Consider the following 24,758-nt stretch of genomic DNA (forward strand, 5'->3'; position numbering starts at 1 on the left):
CTCCCTTCCCCTCTTCCCGGCGCATCTGGACACTCAGACTCTGAGAAAGGGAGCAACATTCCCCTCCTGACTGCTATTCCAACCCCCACGATGATGAGTGAGGAAGGGGGTGGAAGCTTTGACTCCTGAGCCAAGGAGGTGAAAGGATGCAGTCCACACCTAGGAAAGGACTGGTTCACCACGGGATCCAGGATGCTTCCCTGTGTGCGGGGGAAAAAAATGGGCCTAAATTGTATTTCATTTATGATGGCATTCTAGCACCATCCTGATATACTTCTGTTTATTTGTGCTAGCTTCCGAACTCAGACCACGGCTGCGAGATGTATTTTCGGTAGCATTTCCTTACTATTTTTACAAGTTTGGATTAGTTGCAAGCTTTGATTTGTCTGTATTTATCACATAAGTCTCTAAAGACTGATCCTGCTACATTTTAAACAGAGCAGTATGTTGTACCTCCCATAGGCTTATTGATTACTGTGCTTTCACTTTCAGATTATGGTGTGTCTGAACAAGTCTAAGGTTCAGAGTGTGGCCTATGCTTAATAACTTCTAAGAGCTGCCTCTAGAAAATTCAGTGAGTAAAGAATCTAAGTTAATGAAATGTGTAAGCAGCAAATGGTACAGTAATACATGAGAAAACTGGGAAGGTGATGAGTGCAGGATAGATCTAATCAGGGAGATGCTAAATGCTTCCTGAGAAGTACCCAGTATTCAGTAATGCTTATCTTGGCTGAAATTCACTCTTTGATACCTTTTACAATAATAGGATCGATCAGTGCTTGTAAGCCTTCAAAAAGTATATTGATGAGGCTCTGCCATCTTGATTGGTGCGGTTTTTTTCTCCCCTTAGTTATTCAGTATATTGCTTGGAAGGTACAAAGTGAAACTAATGGGAACTTCGGAAAGAACCACATAGATCCACTCTGCTCGGGGAAAAACACCAATTTGAACTGGAAACAAAGATGAATTAAAATTACAACAGAATTTTACAAACTTTCAAATTAGCTGGGTGTTGTTTAAAAACTAAATATTGAATGCATGTTATGTGCCTAAACGGTAGATGTTAAATATTTAACATTCTCTCTCATACCACATACATGTCATGCTATTTGAAAGTTATTTTGCATGTAAATAGTGATGTTTTATTTACAGTGATAAGGCTTAATATAATTAAAACATGTATCTTAAGCTCAGTGCATGCAGTATTTAGTACTGGAAATTTGGAATTTTGGGGGTTTTGTTAATTTCCCCAGATAAACTCTTATTTCACAACAAAAGTGTATATATATGCAGCTATGTATAAGTGTGTATAAATATAAATATATATTATATTGCTTATGCCAGTTTTCATCATGGAATAGGATTTTACTGTATGAATCATGAGGAAAGGAGATGTCTGAAATTAAGTACCAAAAGAGAATGCAGGACTCTTCCACTCACTGCCAGCTATTGCTGCTCTCCTATCTGAAGGATAGATGCGGCCTGGAGAGGATTTTCTTTATTGTTTTGAAGCAGTTGGCTCTGAACGTAAAGAAAACATCATGCTGAGCTACCAGGAGCAGCGTTCATTCTCATTTGAAAGCAGGTCACGCATTCAGCTTTCCTCTCAATTTCCGAATAATTTCAGCAACGTGCACCACACAGGCTGCTTCAGGCCTCTGAAAGGACTCATACTGGTAGCATCGCTTAACACACTTACTAGTGGTCTGGGCTTGTCCTTCTTTTACTTCAGTTTCTAATTTTGCACACCTGACACAATAAGGCAACCAAGAAGTGTGCCTACGTCACTGAATATTTTTTTTTGGCAGATAGAAACACTGTTTTTCCCTCAAAACAAAGTGAAAAATAATATAATCACTGCAACTTCTGTCATTGCTTCTCAAGAAGTATCCACAGGTACGAAACAAAAACAAATGAACTGTCAGCATAATACTCAGAACAGTGAATTTAAGTGGGTATTGTCACCTTCAACACAACTTCCATTACGAGGACACAACCTGGAAAGGTATTAAATCCTATCCCCAAAGGTAGCTATTGTTCTGTGTCAGTCAGGCAAATACTCAACTTCCTAAGCAAAAGGCCCTCAAAATTAGGAAGCATTGATTTTTACTTTTAGGTCTTGTGCTTCTGTACTGTACATCACCCAAAGAGGAAAAAGAGAAGACTTAGCAGCAGCAAATGGTAATTTAGCTACTTATGCTCGGTATATTGTACTCCATTCACACAGCTCTGATTAAACAGCAAATTCAGTGAGGGGAATATAAATTGGGAGCCACTAAAACATTACACAGACTATTCCATTCATCTCAATTTGACTGTACAACAGTCACAGCAGTGTTAATCAACTAAGGTGGTATGATGCTATTATCTGATCTCTCCTACTGATTAGCAGTTCACTGGTGTGGCTGTTTGTGCCTGAACTGCTAGACAAAGTTCATGTTACTGATTTCACCAGTCCATCCAGATAAAACACCTACACGGATACTTCATGATGATCCAGCTGGGTCTTACCCTGTGGAAAATTAAACCTTTCCAAGTTCTACAAGGTCTGTAATGTTATGCATACTAGCTGTTGGAGGCAGCCTGGAGAAGAGTCAGAAGGTGGACAAGAAGGAGACAGCAAGATTAAATAACTGCTTCTGCAAGACTTGCCTTGGAGCAACCTCATTCCGAACACATCTGTTTCAAATTTTAGGAAATAAGAATCAGTAAGAGAAAAAAAAAAACAAACCACCAAAAATGGGCGAAATAAGCAGTGGCTGCAAAACTTGAGAATGACACAATGGGTTCTTTTATGGGGACTTGTAGGGAGTGCTCCCCATGAGTGCAAAGATAATGCTACCTGACGAAATACCCCTTTCCATTAAGAAGCACACCACCATCATCACCTGGAATGCCTTCAGCTGCTGTTTGCTAACCAAGAGAACACAGGGAGATGAACGATGCAGCCGTTACAAAAGAATGTTTTATATGCTGGCATGTAAAGGATACTACTACCATGCGTTACAAAGATTGTCAGTTTTTAAGTGTGCACCTGAAGTTTCCCAGCTGTGTTAGTGTAAATGAAAGAATCATCAAGGAAGATAGACACTTCTCCATTGTGTTTGTATCAGTGCTCAGCCACCCACAGTAAATTAAAAAAATGCAAATTTGTCAGGAAAAGATAATGGCTGTTGCAGTACTTATAACAACATAGACATTAATGATGTCAGTGACCTTGGGCGATTTAATAACTGGAAAAAGATTAATATTATGTTTACCTTTAAGAAAAAGTGAGAAGGAAGACTGGGGCACTACAGGCCAATCGGCTTCATCTCAGTCCCTGGAAAGGTCATGAGCGTGGCCCCTCGGAACCCATCTCCAAACATATAAAGGACAGGAAGTTAATCAGGAGCATTTAACATGCATTTACCAAGAGCAAATATTGCTTGACCAACCTGTTTGCATTCTGTGATGAAAAGTGTAGCTATACCAATGAGGGGACAACAAGGGGATTTAATATATTTTTACTTTAGTAAGACTTTTGACACTATCTCCCACAGCATTCTCATTTGGAAGATGAGAAAATCTGAGCTAGATGACCAAAATATTAGGCAAACTAAAAATTAGCTGGACTGCCAGGCTCACAGGGCAGTAACCAGTGGCTTGACATCTAGCTGATGGCTGGTAATGAGTGGAACACCTCAGGTAATGATACTGTCCCACATCCTTCTCAGCAATCTTGGTGACACCACCAAGTGTATACTCCACGAATCTCCATACAGCACAAAGCTGGGTCGGCAGGCAGAGGTAACACTCCGAATAGCACAGTTTTAACCGCAAGCTGACACACTTGACGGCTGGGCCCACAGAAGCCTCAAGAAACTCACTAAGTAGGACTGCAAAGCTCGGTGGTTGAGGTAGAATGAGCACATGCTATAGTATGGGCTGGGAGCTGATGAGTAAGCAGTCCTGCTGAAAAGCATAACCTGAGGGTTATAGTGGATGCCAAGTTGTACTTGAGACATTCTTGGCAATGCTGTGGATGCATCTGGAATACTACATCTAATTTCATTTCCCTCGCCCCCTGCCTCCCCTTCCGTTAAGCAACAGACGGGAGTCCAGTTCAAAATAATCAGGCATATAGGTGACATGATCTACACAGAGAAGCTAAATGAACTGTCTTGTTTAATCTCGTGTAAAGAAGGCCAATGAGTGCTCAAGTATCAACATGCAACTGCTTGGATGCTGGAGATTAAGTCCATTTGAGTAATGACAGAAAATACAAGAAGGGCTAAAAGTCACGACTGTGAGTAGGAAGATTCAAGCTGGACATCTGGAGAAAAATTTCAGAGAGACTGCAGAGTTTCCTGCTTTGGAGGCTTTCAAGATTTGGCTAGACAAAGCCGTGACCTGATCCAGCACTGACAACAGTCCTACTTTAAGCCACAGGTTGGAATAGATGACCTGTAGAGGTACCTTCAAGCCAGAATTTCTGTGATTCTATGATTACTTCCCCTCCTTATTTCACAAGACTGTGTAGACCTTTTATTACCAGTCTAATGAAGCTTTTGGAGAGAAGCTGGACTGCAGAAGAAAAGACAGCCTCTGTAACTTTTACTTAACCCATTAAATGCTGTTATTTTCTGAGAGAATGCCCAGTAGATGGTACATGGGCTTTAGTCTAGTTGGATGCCAAGTAATGTGGTACCAACCCAATGTCTGCAGCTACATCTCTGTCTAATTCATATCTTTATCAGACGTACCCACATAAGCCTAATCATCACTACATCATCTTCTGCCACATCTCATTCAAAGGTAGACACTTCTGTGCCAATATTTAATCCATGTACACTTCTTTCTCCAACCTTTTTCTTCTCCTCTGTGTTCTCTCTAGCCACTCTCTTTAATTGTAGTATTCATGACAGGAGGAAGGAAAAAGCTTAACTAGTCCATAATCAACTGAAGTTTCCTACTTTCAAACACATGCTTATTTACAGGTCTTTACTAGAACCCCAGAATAAAATCCTCTGCATTTGCAGCCGAAGTCAGTCTTTATTGGCTACTGCTTACTAATTGCTGTCTATAAGCATACAAAACTTGAATGTTTCTATCATAAAAACTAATCAGTTTGGACTATAAAGAGACCTATGCTTGGACTTCTCACATCTTCTTGACTTGATGAGCATACTGTGGCAGAATCCCGATTTGAACATGTGCATAACTGGTACATGCATACATACTGGTTATTGCTTACTAGGTTACAGACTAAACAATCTTGTTGTTATGCTACTAAGTATCATCAGATTTAACTTGTATTCATTGACCCTCATATCTAAAGTCATCTCCTAAAACAAAGCAAAAAACTAATTAAAGGCAAACCTGAATTTTGGTATCTAGTCTCACAGGTACAATCACATTGATAAAGTCACTCGTGTTAACTTTCCTTATGTGAGAGCTCCTACATATAAAACAGATATCCTGAAAGCAAAACACAGTTCAAAAGAATACATATTCTAATGGTTAAATTAAGTGAAACAGCTTGCTCTAGAAGGACCTCTTCCATACACTTTTCCAGATTTCATTTTATTAAATTTCCTAAAAAATCAGAAGTTATTAATAGTTTATGAGAAAGTCATTCCATTGTTTATTTGTTTTAAAACGACTATATTTAAAAAAATCAGGATATTAAACTCTAGTTCAGAAATACAAAGGAAGTCAGACAAAATACAATTTTATAGTCATATAAAGTAACTAGCTGATATTTATTGCAATTCAGTGAGTTACAGTCCACTGTTAGACACTAAACCTAAAAGAGCATTGTTGCGCTCAGATTACATGCAGTGTCTTGAAGAAGTATTATCTCAAATGGATATGGAGTTATACATTATGTACATATATATAGTTATTGATATAACACAGACTTATCGATACAGTGAGTCAGTAAACAAAAGAAATCATTACTTACTAGTGGCTAACACACATTTCCCTTTAAAGCAGGGAAAAAACAATACTTCAGATGCCATTTTTGACAAATACTATCAAGTGACAACTTTTTAACAGTCTATACATTTTATTAAGATTATGAATAAAAATGAGAAGTTTGCCCTTCTTCAAAACAAGTGAAAATAAAAATAGTTGCTAACTATATTGCCCTTCATAGAAAACTGCATTTCTAACGCTGTCTAATTTTCCTCACGGTCTAATTTTTATTTCATCATTTAACCAGCTTATACCAGAAAAATCCTAAACAGTGCCTAATGTACCATGTCTGGTAGACTTCCCATCGGAAAGAGTTTCAGGAAACAAGGCTATAGATTGCTGGGATTACACATCAATAATCTATAAATTTAATTTTTCAGTTAAAACTGATTTGGTTCTCTAAACCTGGCAAGACAGGTGAAAAACAGATGCTTCTCAATTTTCTCCCAGCACATGCCACCTCTCTAGAGAAGATACTTCAAATGATACAATTAAGGCACTGCACAAGCTTCATATCATCCTGTTTTTTAAAAAGTTTACCATACATACTAAGATGACTTCAGTGCTCACATTGCCCATGCAGCACCTAGAGTCGCATCTCAATTTCTGAATTTAGCCAGCTGCAGATACCGAAAACTGTTGAGAGATTTACAAAACATAACACAAAACAAATTAAAGTCGTTACCAGTATAGAAGCGAGATAGAAAACTGGCTTAAATTTTACAATGTTGTGCTATAAAAAAAAGCCTTTAACCTTTTCTAAGCCTTGCATCAAACATCACTAAATAGCTGGAAGGAATAAAAATAGGAGACACCTGTTTGCTGATGAAAAACAAAATCAAACATAGTCAAAGAATAGATTTTAGTTTTCTAGACTATGTCAGACAGTATTTATCAAACAGGAAGAGGAAATTTTCAGAAGTGCAATGGATTGTAAACAGCCAAGCTTTAGGATAGTCTCAGAGACTCTTCCTGATGACTGCAGTCTCTTTCATCTCTTTGGGTGTTTGCACATGTTATTTTTTTAGTTTTTATTACCCTTTTCACATCAGCTGAATATTTAGTATGTGAACAAAATATATTCATTCCAGTAAAGCACTGGCAGTGATGAATTATGTCTTCTGTTCCCGACTTTCATCAATCTTGCAATCAACAATCTTCTGCCAGTCCTCTACATTTACTTGGAAAGCAAAGGTGAGCAGGACACTTTCTACAAGTGTCTCTGTTTCTATTTATTATCTGAGAGCAAGCAGCTGTTACATCTCTTACTGTAAGACCATCACTGTAAGAAGATTGTTGATGAGAAATGAGAGAAATCATAAGAATACTTAGTAGGAACCAAAGTATCTAGTGTCTGAAGTACACACTCCCTTAGGGCTCACTGAGAACAAGCCAGAGCACCTACAGTCTTGCAGGAAACAGTCTCAGGGGACAGCTATCCAGAATGACAATTATTTGTTTGGGGAAAACTGAGTTCTGGAAGAAATCAAAAAAGGGAGAAATATACAGCAATATACGTGACTTGCATTACAGATCATATTTATGACAGATGAGCAATTTTTAATGGTAGACATGTGAAGGAAGCCTTAGAAGGGCCTGGGAATTTTATGGGATATAGAAATACCCGTATTTAATGTAAAAATGTTTAAAAACAACCTTTGGGAAGGATCTTAAACTTATGTTTCAGGGCAATCACTGCCTCTGACCAATTAAACTGAGACCTATATGTGGTGGTAGAAGAAGAGGTGGGGGAAAAAAAAGTTTTTCTACTGAGTTCTTCAGGTATTCCTCTGAAGTCTGGTTGCAGTACGAGACCAGACAGAGAACAAGATGAAGCTGAGGTCTGACATTAAATGGCAGTTCCTATATTCCATTTTCTCTCCTCCAATTCTCTCTCACATAATGAGTACAAAGAACTATGTGTCAACATTAGACAGAAAGTTATTGAAAATTATATCAACAATGCAAACATAAGTTTTACAGCAATGCTCAAAAGGTGAGGAAGATTATTTTAAAATAGTTGTTTGACTTGTTTCTAGCAGTAGTGCTTCCTAAGATAAGGTTACTTCTGCATGAAGTAGTTCAAGGGCACACAGTGGAAGAAAAAAAAAATCTGTTTATGGGGCCATGGCAGCCATTACCTGGTACTATACTACAGTACATTCTGAAGGGAAAAAGTTATCCCATTGGGATTAGTTCATAGGGAAAAGCACTGATGCACCAGTGCAGATGAATGGAAACTTGGTGAACACTGATCTTTAGCTGTGTCCTACACAACTGAAATTGCGAGTTTCAGCATGAAAGCTTCAGGAAATAACAAAGCATCTCAGGTAAAACCAGGTACAGAACGAATATTTACTTCCAGTTGCAGTTATATACATAATTCATGACACTTTAGAGAAATTTTAATGGAATTACATTGTATGTCACATTCGGGCACAGAACACAATACCTCATATATGTATTTTTAAATATGAGTAAGTATTAGTTGAAATTACAGAAGGTTTTTATGGAAAAAAGTATCTTCCTGGTACTATTAGTCTGTCAGATGGACTTATTTATGCTTATTTATACGTGTAGAGTCAAATTCTAAGGTAGTAACTAACCACATTCATGCATACTGGCAAACATACGCACTTGACAAAAACTGTATAGCTCCCCTGGAAACTAATACTGAAATGTCCATTTTCAGTGCTGAAATTAGATGGAAAAACAATTTTTATTATTATTCTGGGCTTCAAAAATGACCAATTTACCTGAATAATGCCCTCCTTTCCCTTTCTCTTGTCCTTGCCTTTGCTCATGCCCTTCTCTAAAAACTAACAATCTGTACATCTGAATTACAAGGTGAAATAGCCTATGCCAAAAAAAAAAAAAAAAAAGTTACAGTGAAGTCACTTATGTTTTTCAGACCTACTTTGTTTTCTCACTTTTTACATGCAGGGTATAACAAAAATACACAGCCATCAGCTACACTGTAACTTTTTCAGTAATTGCCCTTTTAAAAATAAACAATCAATTAATCAAACAAACAAAACCTGTGGAAATTCTGCTGTTTCATACAATGAGTTGAAAGATACTGTCCTTCAAATTCTTTATGTGTTAATGGACTAGCGAATGCAGTTTAGAAAAAGTCTTTCTTAGATGGGCAAGTTGAAACACTAATAATTCTATATTTGTTTTAAAATAAGATACAAGATTTTCCCTTTTTTATACTTCTTGTGACTATTTGGAATTGTAAAAAATTGAGCACATTCATTTAATTATTCAAAAATACCCTCAAGGATTCCAGTAAACTGTGTCTTTCTGTCTGAGCTAGAAGTTTTCACTTGAAGCATGGCCCTTCTTTTAACTTGTGGACTGTCACTCAAGAAACAAGGTAGTAACAACTCATGTTTGCAAAATGCCAGTAGGTTGGAATTCTGCAAAACCTCAAGTAAAGGATTTTAAACAATAACATGTTAAACATTTTCAACTATCACTTTATATGACTTGTTAATTTAATATAATCAAATAGAAGAACCTTCTTTTTAAAAAGTTGTAACTTTTATGGTAGATTCATTGCTGGTTTTGTCAACAATCACTATAAAAAGGCAAAGTCACCGTTAGCAATTCTGCCATTTGTGTACATGCACTCAGAACATATATTTTAGAAAAAAAAAGAAAAAAGAATGCCGCAAATATCACAACCTTCTGAAGACATTAACAGCCAAAATATCAAAGGTGATGTATGTTTGAATCGCTTGTGTAGTATGTTTTAGTATTCCATATAGAATTCTGAATAAATAAGTAGCACACTACATCTTAAAGCACTGTGAAACTTTAAATCTTGTTCCAGGTGTTGGACTTGATTTCAGCATGCATGTTTTGGGTAATGTTGAATTAAATATTCTCTGTGTGCAGCTAGAAAAAGCTGAAATGTTCTGTTACAGGCACAATCCCAACTGTTCAGTCACTGCATCTTGTATAATGGGGATGTGTACGTGATTCCCAGTAGCTATTCTTGTTTGGCTTCTGTTTCATGAAGTCAGAAAACGACTTAGCTAGAAAAACAAAAACAAAAACCAAACCCAATATATACGTAGGGTAGAGGCATCCTGAGTCTTTTCAGCCAATGAATTTTTAAAAGGTTTATTTAAAAAAACAGAATATAACAATTGCCAATAGCCATTCAGATATAAGCTTTAAAATGGTTTTATTCCAAGACAGGGCAGCTGGGTGATTTGAACGAGATTTGTGTTTGCTTTTGGGTGTGTTTTTTTCCTACTACTTTTTAGTGCCTCATTTCCAGACACTGTTGTCTGCGTTTTTGTAGACAATTCTAATTCTCTAGCAGACTGCACTTTGCTGTTGAATTTTAGAACTTTAAAACGATAAGGAGAGTGGGTAATTTTAACTAGATGCAGTACTACCATTGTAAATATCACTAGTAAAATGTGACAAGACAGAACATGCATCTATATTAAAAAAACACAGTAGCCCTGTTTGGGGTATGTTTCTTAATGCCTTGCCTTTCTTCATGCTCCACTTTTACAGCCTCTTACCATTTTCAGTTCTCCTACTTCTATTTTGCTATTTAATTGGTAAAATGCCTCTGTAGGTATTTTAACTGGTTTCATATAATGTTTGAATAGCAATATAAATATCCACTCAAGTGACAGAATGATAATTTTTCTCTACTTTTGCCCAGAAGCACTAGGGAACACAGCTATAGCAGCTATTCCGTCAGGCATATAGCCCCCATTAAACATCTTCAGACACATTATTTGTTTGTTTTAAATACTCATTCCAAATCCTGTGATCTTGACCTTCTGGTAAATTTGCTAGTATAGGAGAAACTTCTCTAAAATGGATGTGTTGCCTCTTTACAGCTATGATATATTCCTTTAGCCTTCATGCAATATCATACAAAAAGAGCAACATAGCAATTTGATCCAATCTGAATAAGCAAGGAAGCAATAAGGCATATATTAATCAAAACTTATTACAAGGTATGAAAGCTACAAGCACCAAAGCTTCTTCTCAACAAGATTTCTAAAAAACACTTCTAAAATAATTCAGAACTTTAATTCACCTGGAGAACTACTTTTTTAAAATTACATATTAACATTTTTATGATTACAGTTCTGTTTTTAGTTGAAAGTGTAGAGATATGTTAAGAGTACCAGTTAGCATATGCAGTTTATTAAATTCATATTTTACTTTTTATTAGCATGTAGTAAACACTATAATGTACTTGTTCTTTTTTCCTTATAAGCTTGTCATATGTATAAGAATTTTACTATATATCCAGAAAGTAAGAAAAAGACATATGTATTTTTATTATACTATTTCTTTTGATAGTGTTAGTTAGTATTTTTCACATGGGGACACAAGCATTTTTTGTTATAAAATGGAATGGTTAGAAATCGTCATTAACACGATTACCTATTCTTATTGCTCTGACAGTAAGAATGGGATTTTGATTAAATAAGGAAGTGCAATGCAATGAAAATCACACATATATATATATTTATATGCATATTTATAGATAGCCTAATTATACATGGAGTAGTATAGGAACATGTTAGTATGCCAACTTTATCTAACCATTCTCCGTGGAAACTACAGCTCAGTGATCAGCCAACTTAAGAATAAACTGAAACACCTGTGCTCCCTCTCCTCCCAGCATCAATGAAATACTAGTTGTTATTATGGGAAGAATAGAGAAGGAGAAAGAAAACATTATGCCACTATATAAATCACAGAGTGGCCCATAGCATGGATACTCTGTACTTCTTGTCCTCTTGTGTCAGTAAAGACAAGATAGAAATTAAAAAGCCTTGGAAAAGGGCCAAAAGGATGACCAGAAGTTTGGGATGGCTTATGAAGGAGGAAGGACTGTGAAAGCCAGAAATCTTCAGCATGGAAAGGAAGAAGCACGGGGCAATATGGCAGTGGCCCACAAAAGCAAGGAAAGGATGGCTTGGAAGCAGCTTTTCATTATCCTTTTCCACACTAGAATTGCTGAATGGTATTGTCACAGAACAGCTGATGTTGGCAGGGACCTTTGGAGAGTGCCTAGTGAAAGCCCCTTTCTCAGAGAAGAAGTTGATACAGGCTTGAGGGAAGACTGTGTAAGTGCTTAGAGACTCACTGACTTCTACTGAACAAACCACAACACACTCAGGAAAACCCCTGTTCAACGGAGCATGAAAGAGTACTGGAGGACAAATAATATGTACACGCTTTTCACATTCTTTCCTGGCAATCCACTTATGGCCACTGTTGGAAATAGCATACAGGGTTATATGGTTCTTGCATTGAACCTGTACATCCATTCCTGTATTTTCATGCAACCTAACACATACAGGCAATGCAGACCCTAAAATATTCATGCTTCACTAAATGTAAATAACTAAGCAGTGAATTATGAAATTGGCAAGTCATGCAGAACCCATCTCGTTAGCTACATATAAACGGAAGGGCAACTATTTTCACACAGAGAAGACAGAGAAAGAAATAGAGTACTGCCTACGTATTCACAGCACAAACAAAAGTAAAAACCTATTGTTTTACGACTTGCCTGTTTTAAGAGATTGATGTTCCAGTGAATTGGAGTCACTCCTTCTATATGATAAAATGACTTTCTTCTTACATTTACCTCAGTGCTCTGATTAACTTAAGATACATAGCTCTATGTAATGTGTACTCTGCAACTTTGGTCAGACTTTGCAAGCTGTCTATCAACAGCTAAATGACATGGAGCTTTTCAGTTAACAATCTTCAAAGAGAAGCATGCCTCTTCTGTTACATGGCACGTAAGACCCGAGTGATTCTCAAAATGAATACTTTATCATTAAGTCACTCTTCGGGTTCATGGGGGCACACAGCTGTGCAAACGCTGCACGTTAAGCCTTCTGAAATACAGGAGAACCCTTTGATTATTGCCTGGAGGTACAGCTGACATGAACAGCTTCAAAGAATAGTTCCATTTTCTTTGGGATGAAGGACTGAATGTACAGTACTAATAAATGACATTTCTGTTTAAAAGACAGTTTCTTATATATGGTGGCATGACGTTTTGTGTTGACATCTTGTTGACTAGGAAGTCATAGGGAAAATAATAATGCCATATATATATTGTTGGCAGCAGCAGTTGGAAGCATTCACAGTGTGTTCTATCATTGATAATAATTCTATAATAATGTAATGCTTTTCCATCTTTCTCCTCAACCAAGTTCTGTTCAATTATATGAAACAGCATATGCTGCGGTTTCTGAAAAATGTTGAAATTACATGACACCTTTGCCTTCTAATTCTGTTTTATCATATTGATTTGTGTCTGTTACATTCACTAGATCTACCATCACTCTCATGATTCCTTTAAACTTTGTCTTTTATCAGTTCTGCCAGACATATCATTATTATTCAGCCCATTTTAGTTTCCCTGTTCTCAATAGCTGTTATCATATGCTGATTTTAAACGCGTCTTGTTATATCTGCTATATCAAGGAAGGAAATACTTCTAACATAGTTAAGATGCTAGCTATGTAGGTTAGCGTGGAATTTCATGCAAAGTGAACGCATTGAACCCTGATCCAGTATTTGCACTACTTCTGTTAACTGCTGGAAGCTTGAAATTGGTAACTTTCCAGACCTCTTTCACATGCAGTCATTCTCCCCAGTGATCCAACGAGGAACACACTGAAGCGTTAATGCAAGCCTGGCCTGCTTCTGCTTTTGCTTAGGTGCAACCTGCTGCCCTGCAAGCAAAAGCATTTTGATAGCCTGTAACTTTGAGCCGCGTTTTTTACTGCAGTTGCTTCATACTCAGACTTCTAGGCAAGCAAGACATATAGGAAGATCTGGGGGGGTCCTATGTACATGAGTGTCATAACAAGAAAAAGGCAAACAAATGAAATTTAGCCTTTCTTTAAAAAATTATACATAGTTTGCTATTTTCTAGTTTCTGTGTCGGAATGAAACCGAGTACATGGGAAATGGTTAGCGACCTGCTGCACCACTTACTTAGACACCCACAGGTCTACGGGGCCGGCTGGGATCCACGCGAGGGTACTGAGGGAGCTGGCAGAAGTGCTCACCAAGCCACTTTCCATCATTTATCAGCAGTCCCGGTGGACCGGGGAGGTCCCGGTTGACTGGAGGTTAGCAAATGTGACGCCCACCTACAAGAAGGGCTGGAAGGAGGATCTGGGCAACTACAGGGCCGTCAGCCTGACCTCGGTGCCGGGGAAGGTTGTGGAGCAGATCATCCTGAGTGCCATCACATGGCACGGACAGGACAACCAGGGGATCAGCGTGGGTTTATGAAAGGCAGGTCCCGCTTAACTAACCTGATCTCCTTCTGTGACAAGGTGACCCGCTTAGTAGGTGAGGGAAAGGCTGTGGATGTGGTTTACCTGGGCTTTAGTAAAGCCTTTGACACTGTTTCCCACAGCATTCCCCTGGAGACACTGGCTGCTCATGGCTTGGACGGGCGTACTCTTTGCTGGGTAAAATCTGGCTGGATGGCCGAGCCCAAAGAGTGGTGGTGAATGGAGTTAAATCCAGTTGGTGGCCAGTCACAAGTGGTGTTCCCCGGGGCTCAGCACTGGGGCCAGCTCTGTTTAATATCTTTATCCATGATCTGGATGAGGGGATCGAGTGCACCCTCAGGAAGTTTGCAGATGACACCAAGTTGGGCAGGAGTGTTGATCTGCTGGAGGGTAGGACAGGCTGGATGGATGGGCCGAGGCCAACTGTATGAGGTTCAACAAGGACCAGCGCCGGGTCCTGCACTTGGGTGACAACAACCCCAGGCAGCGCTACAGGCTTGGGGAAGAGTACATGGAAAGCTGCCCGGCAGAAAAGGACCTGGGGTGTTGGTCGACAGCCGGCTCAATGTGAGCCAGCAGTGTGCCCAGGTGGCCAAGAAGGCCAGTAACATCCTGGCCTGTATCAGAAATGGTGTGGCCAGCAGGAGCAGGGCAGTGACCGTCCCCCTGTACTGGGCACTGGTGAGGCTGCACCTCCAGTACCGTGTTCAGTTTTGGGCCCCTCACCGCAGGAAAGACATGGAGGGGCTGGAGCGTGTCCAGAGAAGGGCAACCGAGCTGGTGAGGGGCCTGGAGCACAAGTCTGATGAGGAGCGGCTGAGGGAACTGGGGTGGTTCACCCTGGAGAAGAGGAGGCTGAGGGGAGACCTGATCGCTCTCTACAACTACCTGAAAGGAGGGAGTAGTGAGGTGGGGGTCAGTCTCTTCTCCTAAGTAACAAGAGATAGGACAAGAGGAAATGGCCTGAGGTTGCGCCAGGGGAGGTTTAGATTGGATATTAGCAAGAACTTCTTCACCGAACGGGTTGTCAAGCACTGGAACAGGCTGCCCAAGGAAGTGGTTGAGTCACCATCCCTGGGGGTATTTAAAAGACGTGTAGACGTGGTGCTTAGGGACATGGTTTAGTGGTGGACTTGGCAGTGTTAGGTTAATGGTTGGACCTGATGATCTTAAAGGTCTTTTCCAGCCTAAATGATTCTATGATTCTATGATGCTGGCCAAATTTCCATCTTACTTCTTCAAGGTGGACTCCATCATCACACCAACTGATGCATTTGTCAACTTCACATTGGATTATTACAATTTGCTAAGGACAATTTCTTATGGAGACACGCAAAGCCCAATTAATTCAAAATGTGGCTGCACCCATGTTAAGTAGTGGTTCTTCAAGAGCGAACTGTATTTTGTTAGATTTGTAATCTGCAGTAGCTTTCAATTTAAATACATGACTGTCACTTATGAAACCCTAAACAACTTTGATTCTTCAAAGCCATACAGATCAACTCCTTTTGTATACCACGAAAGAATTAAATAGCAGCTTTTTTGGATACAGTTACCTATGTTGCCCTACAAAACTGCACCCCTAGGCTCCCCCCATAAATATCTGTCCCATACCAGCAATATATTGTTTACCTTATACATACTTTAAGACAAACCACCTCACTGTATCATTTCTTATGTGCAGCCTGCATGCCAAAGCTACACAGGAATATATTTTTCAGACTCCAGTTTTCTGCTCATACAGCATCTCCAATCTTGAATTGTTTTTATCTCCTTCCTGGATCCCTGCAGAAGCCCTAGCTATTTATGAGACCTGATGCTCCAGTGGGACACCTTGCTTACACAGATCAAGCAAATTAAAATAGAAAGGAACTGGAAACAAGATATTTTAAAATCTAAACTTTGCTTCCTTATCAGTAGAATACAAGAATATGAACGTACTGATCTTAGTTTATTTTTACCAGCTGTTTCGAAGCAGCACAAGAATAAGATTGTAGGACAGCTTTGGTTTTTAATTACATGTTCTACATGTGCTCCAACTGTGGCAAGAAAAGCCTTAAATAAAAAAATATGTAAAAGCGTGTAATGCAAACATTTTCAAGAGCAAATTCATTTTACTGAGAGAAAGAAAAGCGTAGAATAGTTACGAGAAGAAAATGAAAGGCCCTTCTGAGTGCCAAATGGCACGTGAAGAATCCCAAGGAAGAAAAAAAAAAAAAAAAGTTGCTTACAGGTTTTGTGGATGTCTTTTCATCAACACTTGAATGCAATTTAATATGACACACTCCATCATAATCCTAGTCCCTTATCCTTATGAAAGTCAGAAGTCAGGCTAAATTATACAGAATTCATATTTTTTCCAGCATAATTTCTACCACTTGAAGATGTCTGAAAGTGGTATATTTTAAAGATTTTGACAAGATGTTCCAAGGATAGTAGCTGATGTATACAATGTACTAACGACTATGACTGCTTCTGACTACATTATTTGCCCCTTCGACCTAGTAATCAAGTAATTATTAGGTTATATTCTTATACAAATGCTAATGAATGCTTGGGTAAATATGAGTCAAACGTCCTTCAACCTTTTCTTATGTACATGTGCAATTACAAAGAATGCTATCCAGCCTTTCACTACTTATCATTGCATTCATTACAATCAGTTCATAGTCACAAAAAAGAATGAGTGGTAGATAACACAATAAACATTTTAAAATAATTGCACTTTATTTGAAGGAAATGTAGAACAACATATTCCTATTCTTTCTTACTAAAACCTCATGAGCTGGAAGAAAAACCTTGCAATTCTGTTGATCAGGTATTCTGTTGATCAAATATTCACTCTTACCTGCCATTGGAATACAAAAAACAAGCCCATAGAATTATGTTGCGAATATACACTAATCTCTGAAAGTTGCTGCCAAAAAAGCTTCAGTTCTGAACCAAATAATGTAGTCAAATACAGTCCAAAAACTAGATTTAAAAACCACCAGCCTCCCTTTAAGTATCAAAGGATAGGATCAAACTTACTTGTGACCCTACACATTTCTAAGACCAAGAAAGTTATCGTATACCACTGAGTACATTTAAATTCTGAAAAGATTACTTGGAGTAGATGATGAAAGAGAGAATGACATCAAACATTACCTCTGTTTTCCCTAACAAAAACATTACAAAAACGGATGTGCTATAATGTGCTGAAAAAGTACAATGAACCTATAATATTCAACAAGGCCTGTCATAAGATTGTTGACATTATTTTCACCTGATCAGACTGAAAGCACTGCACAGATAATCCTTCTCAAGATTGTATGACTTCTGAACCTAGTCAGTAGGAAGTACCTGAAATGCACATTTAAAAAAGGCTCAAAAGCTCAATGCAAGCATGAGTGGGGAAGGAGGAACGTTTTCAATTATTATTATTTTTACTTTTTTAAATCCCAAGCCAGGCATACCAAATGGTCTGGGACCAAAAGATGCAGAAGTGAGGATGAACCAACTGTGGATTAAATATAATGAAAAAAATCTGAGTATTTTATGTGGAACAGTTTCTCTTCCTCAAAAGACTTGGAAAATACTATGAAAATGTTTCAGAATTACTATTACATACTTGTTATATCAACCATATGTAGGTTAGGCTGAATTGCCTTCTGAAAGCCCCCCTTAGCCCCATGATAGCTCTATTATTAATTTGCTAATTTATATAGTGTTTGTTGTTGTGGCAGCCAGTTCCTTTAATTAAGAACACTAAAATACAAAGGAAGGTAGGTGGGCATCCTTTCAGATGGTAATCTGTTTCCTGAAGCCCTGATTCAGTGGCAGTCTGCCCAGGATAGAACTGAATTACAACTCCCAGCACCCCTCTCACTTCCAATGAGTTGTTTTAATTTTAAACCAAGGCTTTGAAGACAGATTTTTCACATAACACACAATTCAAGGGCTATCCCAAAGGGTATTCTTCATATTCACCTCTGGAAGAAGCCTGTAGGGTTGTTCATGTAATTGATTCCCACATAACTCGAAGTTGAACCATTCACTATACTACTGGGTAAAATATCACATACATCATAGCTGAAGCTGGCAGTGCTGCCCACAGTTAAGGCAGCCTAACACTTACCCATTACTGGACACTTTTCATTACTTGCTATTTCCAGTTTTACCAGACACAGTGTCCTGGCTTTGGCAGGGATAGAGTTAATTCTCTTTCTAGTAGCTGGTATACTGTTATGTTTTGGATTTAGTATGAGAAGAATGTTGATAACACACTGATGTTTTCAGTTATTGCCAAGTAGTGTTTAGACTAAGTCAAGGATATTTCAGCTTCTCCTGCCCAGCCAGCGAGAAGGCTGGAGGGGCACAAGGAGTTGGGAGGGGACACAGCCAGGGCAGCTGACCCAAACTGGCCAAAGGGGTATTGCATACCATGTGACGTCATGCCCAGTATAGAAACTGGGGGGAGCTGGCCTGGGGGGGGGGGGGCAGATCGCTGCTCAGGGACTGGCTGAGCATCGGTCAGCGGGTGGTGAGCAATTGCATTGTGCATCACTTGTCTTTCTTGGGTTATATTTCACTCTCTTTTTGCTATCTTCCTTTTCAGTACTACTACTATTACAACTACTATTGTTGTTACTATTGTTGTTGTTATTATTATTATATTTTAATTTTTATTTAAATTATTAAACTGTTATCTCAACCCATGAGTTTTACTTGGTTTTGATTCTCCTCCCCATCCTACTGGGGGGGAGGGGGCAAGTGAGCAGCTGCCTGGTGCTTAGTTGCTGTCTAGGGTTAAACCATGAAATTAGCTTCATTAATGAAATTAGCTTCATTTCTTATAGTACATTATAAAGCTATCAAATTGTTACATGCAACTAAGAATGATCATTCTTGCTTTAACATTAGCAGGTGGGGTTTTTTAAATAAAATTGTTATCCTTATCTTCAACTTTGGCCATCAATCAAAATCCAGATATTGAGCATATGACTGTACAGGGGAAGATATTTATGCTTCATTCTTAAGTATGTTTATAAAATATTTTCATAGTATTTAATATTTTTACAAATGTAGCAATTGAATAGGGACTTAGATAATAATTGTGAGTTGTTATAATTATTAGATGTAGTAGAGCATAATGTATACAATCTATAGAGTAGCTTAATTTTAAAGGAGTTTCACTATATTACAAGTATATAAGCTAAAAGATTACATGCATTTACTCAGAAGCCTTAAACAGCCAGAGCATGATGAAGATGTATCAGGAAATTTTTTGGCACTTATGCCTGTGCACACTTACTATACAAACTACCTGTTATCTAAATTTGATTGTAAATTAATTTTCACCTTGAGTAGAAAACACAGGAGTACACACATATCCATAAACATAATGATTTTAAATTTTTTATGGTCAGTTTTTGTTAGAAGTTTCCACATATAATTCTGAAAAGCATTAGAAGGTAAGTTTCCAGATAAAAGGGCCTGATGCTAAACAGTGAATGGTTTAAGATAATATTTTTGAGCACTAGATTGAGCATCAAATCCAAATGAGTTCACATACTGCATATAGTAACACTACCACCCTGAAATCTAAGCAAATCAGTGTGTATTAACTGAAGCAGTTATATGACAGTATTCATACTAACCTGCAATGAAAAGTTCTTCCAGGACCATCAACACATACACCTCCATTGTGACAGAGAACTGAATTCAGCGCAGGCTCACTGCAAAAATCAACATCAACTTCACAAAACCTGCCAGTGTACCCACTCAGGCAAGTACAAACAAATGCGTTGACTGCATCTTGACAAGAACCTCCGTTAAGGCAGGGAGCAGATTCACATTCCTGAGGAAAGAAATAATAACACATTGACTACATAGCTTTAAAACACATTACTTATTCATTCATTTCAACAGCAAGTGCAAGAGACTGAATCTGGAGATGAGAAAAAGAGTGCTGGACTGTTTTTATTGTCTGATAAACAGAAGTCTCTAGTTTGGGGCAATTTTTGTTTATATAGAGATCCTTTGATTACAACTCATACTCACTCTTGAAACTATGCTTGTTCCTACTAATTAATCTTGGAGAAATGCAAATGTATTTTCATATAAGCAGTCTTACAGCCGTAAGTATGTGCTTCACACTCATGATTCCTTTATCAAAATTTTAAAGCATGTTTCCAAGCCATAGTTTATACAATTACTCCTTCTAAGTTTTTATAGGAGGGCCTACTGCAGTGAAAAAAGCCACATTAGTAAGACAGTTCTGGACAGAATAAAAAATTATTTTTATTAACCAATGCACACAAGCCTTTTATCAATATTTCCTGATAAATGCTTTCTTACTATCAATTAATGCATAATATTGCAAATAGAAACATACAGAAATGTTTATGTGTTCACATAATAACAATTCTCTCTGATAAAGCTAATGTGAAAGTCATCAAATTCAAACCATGCAAAGTAGCAGCAAATTAATGTTTCTCCAGAATTACAGGGGAGTTTAGTTAGTGCAATTGCCAGTGCAAAAAATGTGGTTTTGCCCTTGGGCACAGAAACCTAGTTTTTGCCTATATCCCAAAGGAGTTTTATATTGCTGCTGCCACCCGAATAGCCTAGCTAAATCCACTATTTTAAATTTATTCTCACACTCCTGTAACTTTAGAAGGTTTAATTTTTTAAGGATATCCAAGGGCACTCAGACTTCCTGCAGGTACTACAGTTGCCTTGACAGAATGTAAATTCAGATATCCATGGGGAATTGTGAGGAAACAACTTATTCTCCTATAAGCTCTCCAACTGGGTGTATATAGGATGATTTATTAGTGAGCATTACATAAACTAATTGAATTATACATCCCACAGGATGATAGGGATAGTTCTACAGACTGCCAAAAATCCTGTGTCTAGGTTCTAGAAGTAGTCTTTTGCTAAATTAATAACATTAGTTGTAGGCAAACTTAAGTCGTCTTAGTCTTGCTTATAAAAGAATATCAATTCACAGTTCCAACTTTCTGGCTTTTTTTCTATTCCAGTAACTTCCCTTGTCTAGTTGTCTTAATTCTTATTCACTTGTATGCATCTCTACTACTTCTGGTTTTACAGCTTTGCTCATTAGCAGAATAAATTAAAAATCTATCTATTAATGGATCAAATTTTTACCTAATTATAATTCAAACGTTAAAATTCAAAATATATCAAAATCATCAAAGTAACTAAGGGTAAGTTCAAAGCTTAGACAAATGTTCACAGCTTTGGCTCAATATGCCATCACAGTCATATCACGTTGCAAACTTAATGTAAATACTTTTTATTTTCTTCTATGGCATGCATTGTTTTTGTAAAATTTTACAAAACTACTCATAGTCATTATTTTTTACAGTAACATAAAAACCAGACAGTTTGTAGGAAAGAAATAACACCTATAACTTTCCAGTATATTTTGATGCACTGCAGTTCAAAGTTCAGCATTAGACTTGCAAAAAACCAGAGTACACTCTGTTACCAGAGAAGTGCTAATCTGCACTGTTCGTAACTCAGGCAAGAAAATTGTTTCAGTGAACAGACATACAACTATGTTAAAAATGCCACAAATAATAACTTTATCCCAAAGTAGGTGAGCTACCACACTACCACCAAATGCTGTAATTCGTAGTCTGAAAGAACAAGGACATTAGATGGCAAACCCAAGTTGCAACAGAGCTGTGACCAAATCCTGCTTATCTTAGATCCCACCAGAGACTGACTTTACAGCTTGGCATTAGGGAATAGCTGGCTTTGCAGAAAATTCCCAACTACGCTGATTCCCTGAAGACAAGCTCACCTAACCACCAATGCTATTTCAGTTTTGTTTTCCTTTTTATAATGGGAGATTGAATCTTAACTATGACCCTTAACCAAACAGTTCCCACATCAGAGCAACAGTTGCAGGGACTCAACAGTTCTAGAAACATTCTCCCTCTTCTCCAGTACAGTAGGGAAAAAAAGACTTTTGTGGGCACCTCAGGTGCCCAGTTCACAACCTAATAAGGTATTACTTAACATTTTCTCACCTAGAAGTGGTAAGATCCTGTCAGAGGAAAATTGCCTTTGAATAGCTAAGAAACCTGAACATTACAAAAATAATATCCACAAAGATGGGTCATTTTAGTTTTTCCAAAACACAAATTTCTTGATATATAGAAGTGTCACAATTGCTTACTTATTTATATTTCATTTTGTACCTTCTTATTTTCAATGGGTCCTTTTAACCTTTACTAAATCTGAAATGCTATTTTGATCTGGAATTTTAAAATGCGTAATCTTTAGGATTCAATGACAAAGACTTAATCTTACAGTAATCCTTCCAAAATTTTACAAATAACCTGTTTGAGTAAAACAAATATCACTACCACTCCTGCAGTCACTGAGAGCAACACAGGCTTTGTCCCTTAGAAATCTACAGTATTTGCTTGGCAGATACAGAGAATAAATACCAAGTTTAAATGGTAACAAATAACTCAAGCTAATAGACTGAATGCTGTTCATCCGCAGAAAAATATCGGTCGCTGCAATTTTTTGCCATTAGAATCAAATGTTTGCAGTAGCAGAAAAGAAACATATTTTGCAATACCTCATTCATCATGAGGCCGGTTTCTCTGTTTCATTTTTCTTTTTCCTCTTTTCTCCTCAATCCCATTTCTGGGGGAAAGGAGCTATACAATGTTGTGAGCAAAAGGAAAGCTCTGTTACCATCACTATACACTCATACACTCACACTATTCCTAAAGTTAGCACCTTTATGGCAACTAAAAATCTGTAGATTATAGTACAGAACAGAAATGTACACTCTGATCTTGATGAGCGATCCAGTCCTGAAGCCCTAAATTAATTTGACTTCCATTTCCCAGTGAAATCAAAGGGGAAGAAAATTACTCGGGAATCGCCAGCGGTTTTAGATTATCCATGTTTCAGGCACCGTTCTGGCTTATGTCGTCAATTGTTTGTTGTCAATTCCTTCCTCTACCCCCTGCTATTTCCTCACCCCAAATCACGCTGCCTTGTCCTCTTAATTGTGTCAGAATAATAGATTAAAATACATGTTAAAAAAAAGAAAACAACAACAAAGACAGACCAAAGAAATCTTTTTTACATGTTTTTAAAAGCTAGTTTTCTAATTTTTTTCTCAGCACCCGATGCATAATCGGTTATGCAGGTGTAACTTGGAAGCTATTATGGAGGGGTGAACTATCTGAAGATGAGGACATGGGAAGTTCTTAAGTCAGCACTGATACTTAGAAGGAACAAACAAATCATCGAAGTCTGAATGAAAGTTTTAAAATCTAGCTAGATAAAAGAAATAAGAATAGGATAGGTTCAAAAGGAATCTGTCTTTAAGAATTAATAATACATAGTTATTTTCTGCACAAGCCCTTTTGATAAGGCTTTTTAGAACGCTGGTTTCTAAACATATTTATTTCAAGTTGAATTGATAATGCTTGGGGAAGCAGGAGCAACTGTCTACAGAAATTTGTCCTTTGTTAGTGTGACATCAACTCTGTTTTAAATAGCCTTGTGCAGTAATAGTGAGAAGGTAACCACGATGCAGCACCTTAAGATACCAAATGCCACAGCGGACACCAGTGTATTCAACAAAGTAGGCAGAAATCAGTATTTCCTTTTGACAGATGAGAGTACTTGCAAGGTGACTGAATGCATTGGTAGCATAAAAAGATCTCTGAAGTGGGACTTTATAATTTTAATATTGACATCTGACAAGAAACACATGAAAAAGTTTCAATGGAAGGTGAAGAAGTGAGTATGAATGTACTAGGATCAGGAGTAGTTCATGCAGCTAGCAATTCCTGAACAGAACCGCTGATACATCTAAGTGCAGCATCACTTACTCCAAGATGAAATCTATGTGCAAAGATCAAGTACTTCTTTACAACATTTATTCCTATTACAACTTTGTGTCACTTCAACTTACAATTTGCTAGCAATGAATGATTAAAAAAGCCAAACAAAAACCCCATGTGACAAAATACCAAACTGAAACTCCCCCCCAAAAATCACAAAATTACTTTCAGTTCCTTGTTGGAGTTCTCAGCAAAAATATTCCGTTTAGAAAGCAGAGAAAGTGCTGAGATCTCCAGGTACCACTGAGCAGTCATAACGCTGAAACACTGAGGGGCAGTAACAGTGACAGCGACAGCTTTTGTCTCTGACTTTTTTGTTTGATTCCTCAGGACTTTCTAGAAACAGCAAGTACTCTTTTTTTATTATTCTCTCAGACTTCTTTCTTTCGAGCAATACTTTCATTTTAGTCTCCTCTGAGGACACAGAAAACCTCATCCTTTGACTGGGGCCTCTTCGGCTCACTGGGGTGTGAAGAGGAGGCAGGAGGCTCTCCCGTCGCTGCAGCAGCGTGCCGGCTCTGTGTGCCAGCTCCTCCAACTCGCCCTCAGCCTGCCCTCGTGGCCACACGCTATTCCAGGCCTTGCAGAC

At 37.9% G+C, this 24,758-nt stretch overlaps 1 protein-coding gene across 1 annotated transcript in view; it reads right to left on the reverse strand.

Moving 5' to 3' along the window:
- The window catches only part of EYS (eyes shut homolog), a 938,397-nt gene that overhangs the window by 408,039 nt on the left and 505,600 nt on the right, over positions 1 to 24,758 (reverse strand). The window contains exon 29 of the mRNA XM_069804576.1: positions 19,919 to 20,118. Coding sequence (XP_069660677.1) covers positions 19,919 to 20,118 — 200 coding nt within the window. The remainder of the gene's footprint in view (positions 1 to 19,918; positions 20,119 to 24,758) is intronic.

The sequence above is a fragment of the Haliaeetus albicilla genome, chromosome 17 (assembly GCF_947461875.1).
Source record: "Haliaeetus albicilla chromosome 17, bHalAlb1.1, whole genome shotgun sequence".
NCBI classification, from domain to species: Eukaryota; Metazoa; Chordata; class Aves; order Accipitriformes; family Accipitridae; genus Haliaeetus; species Haliaeetus albicilla.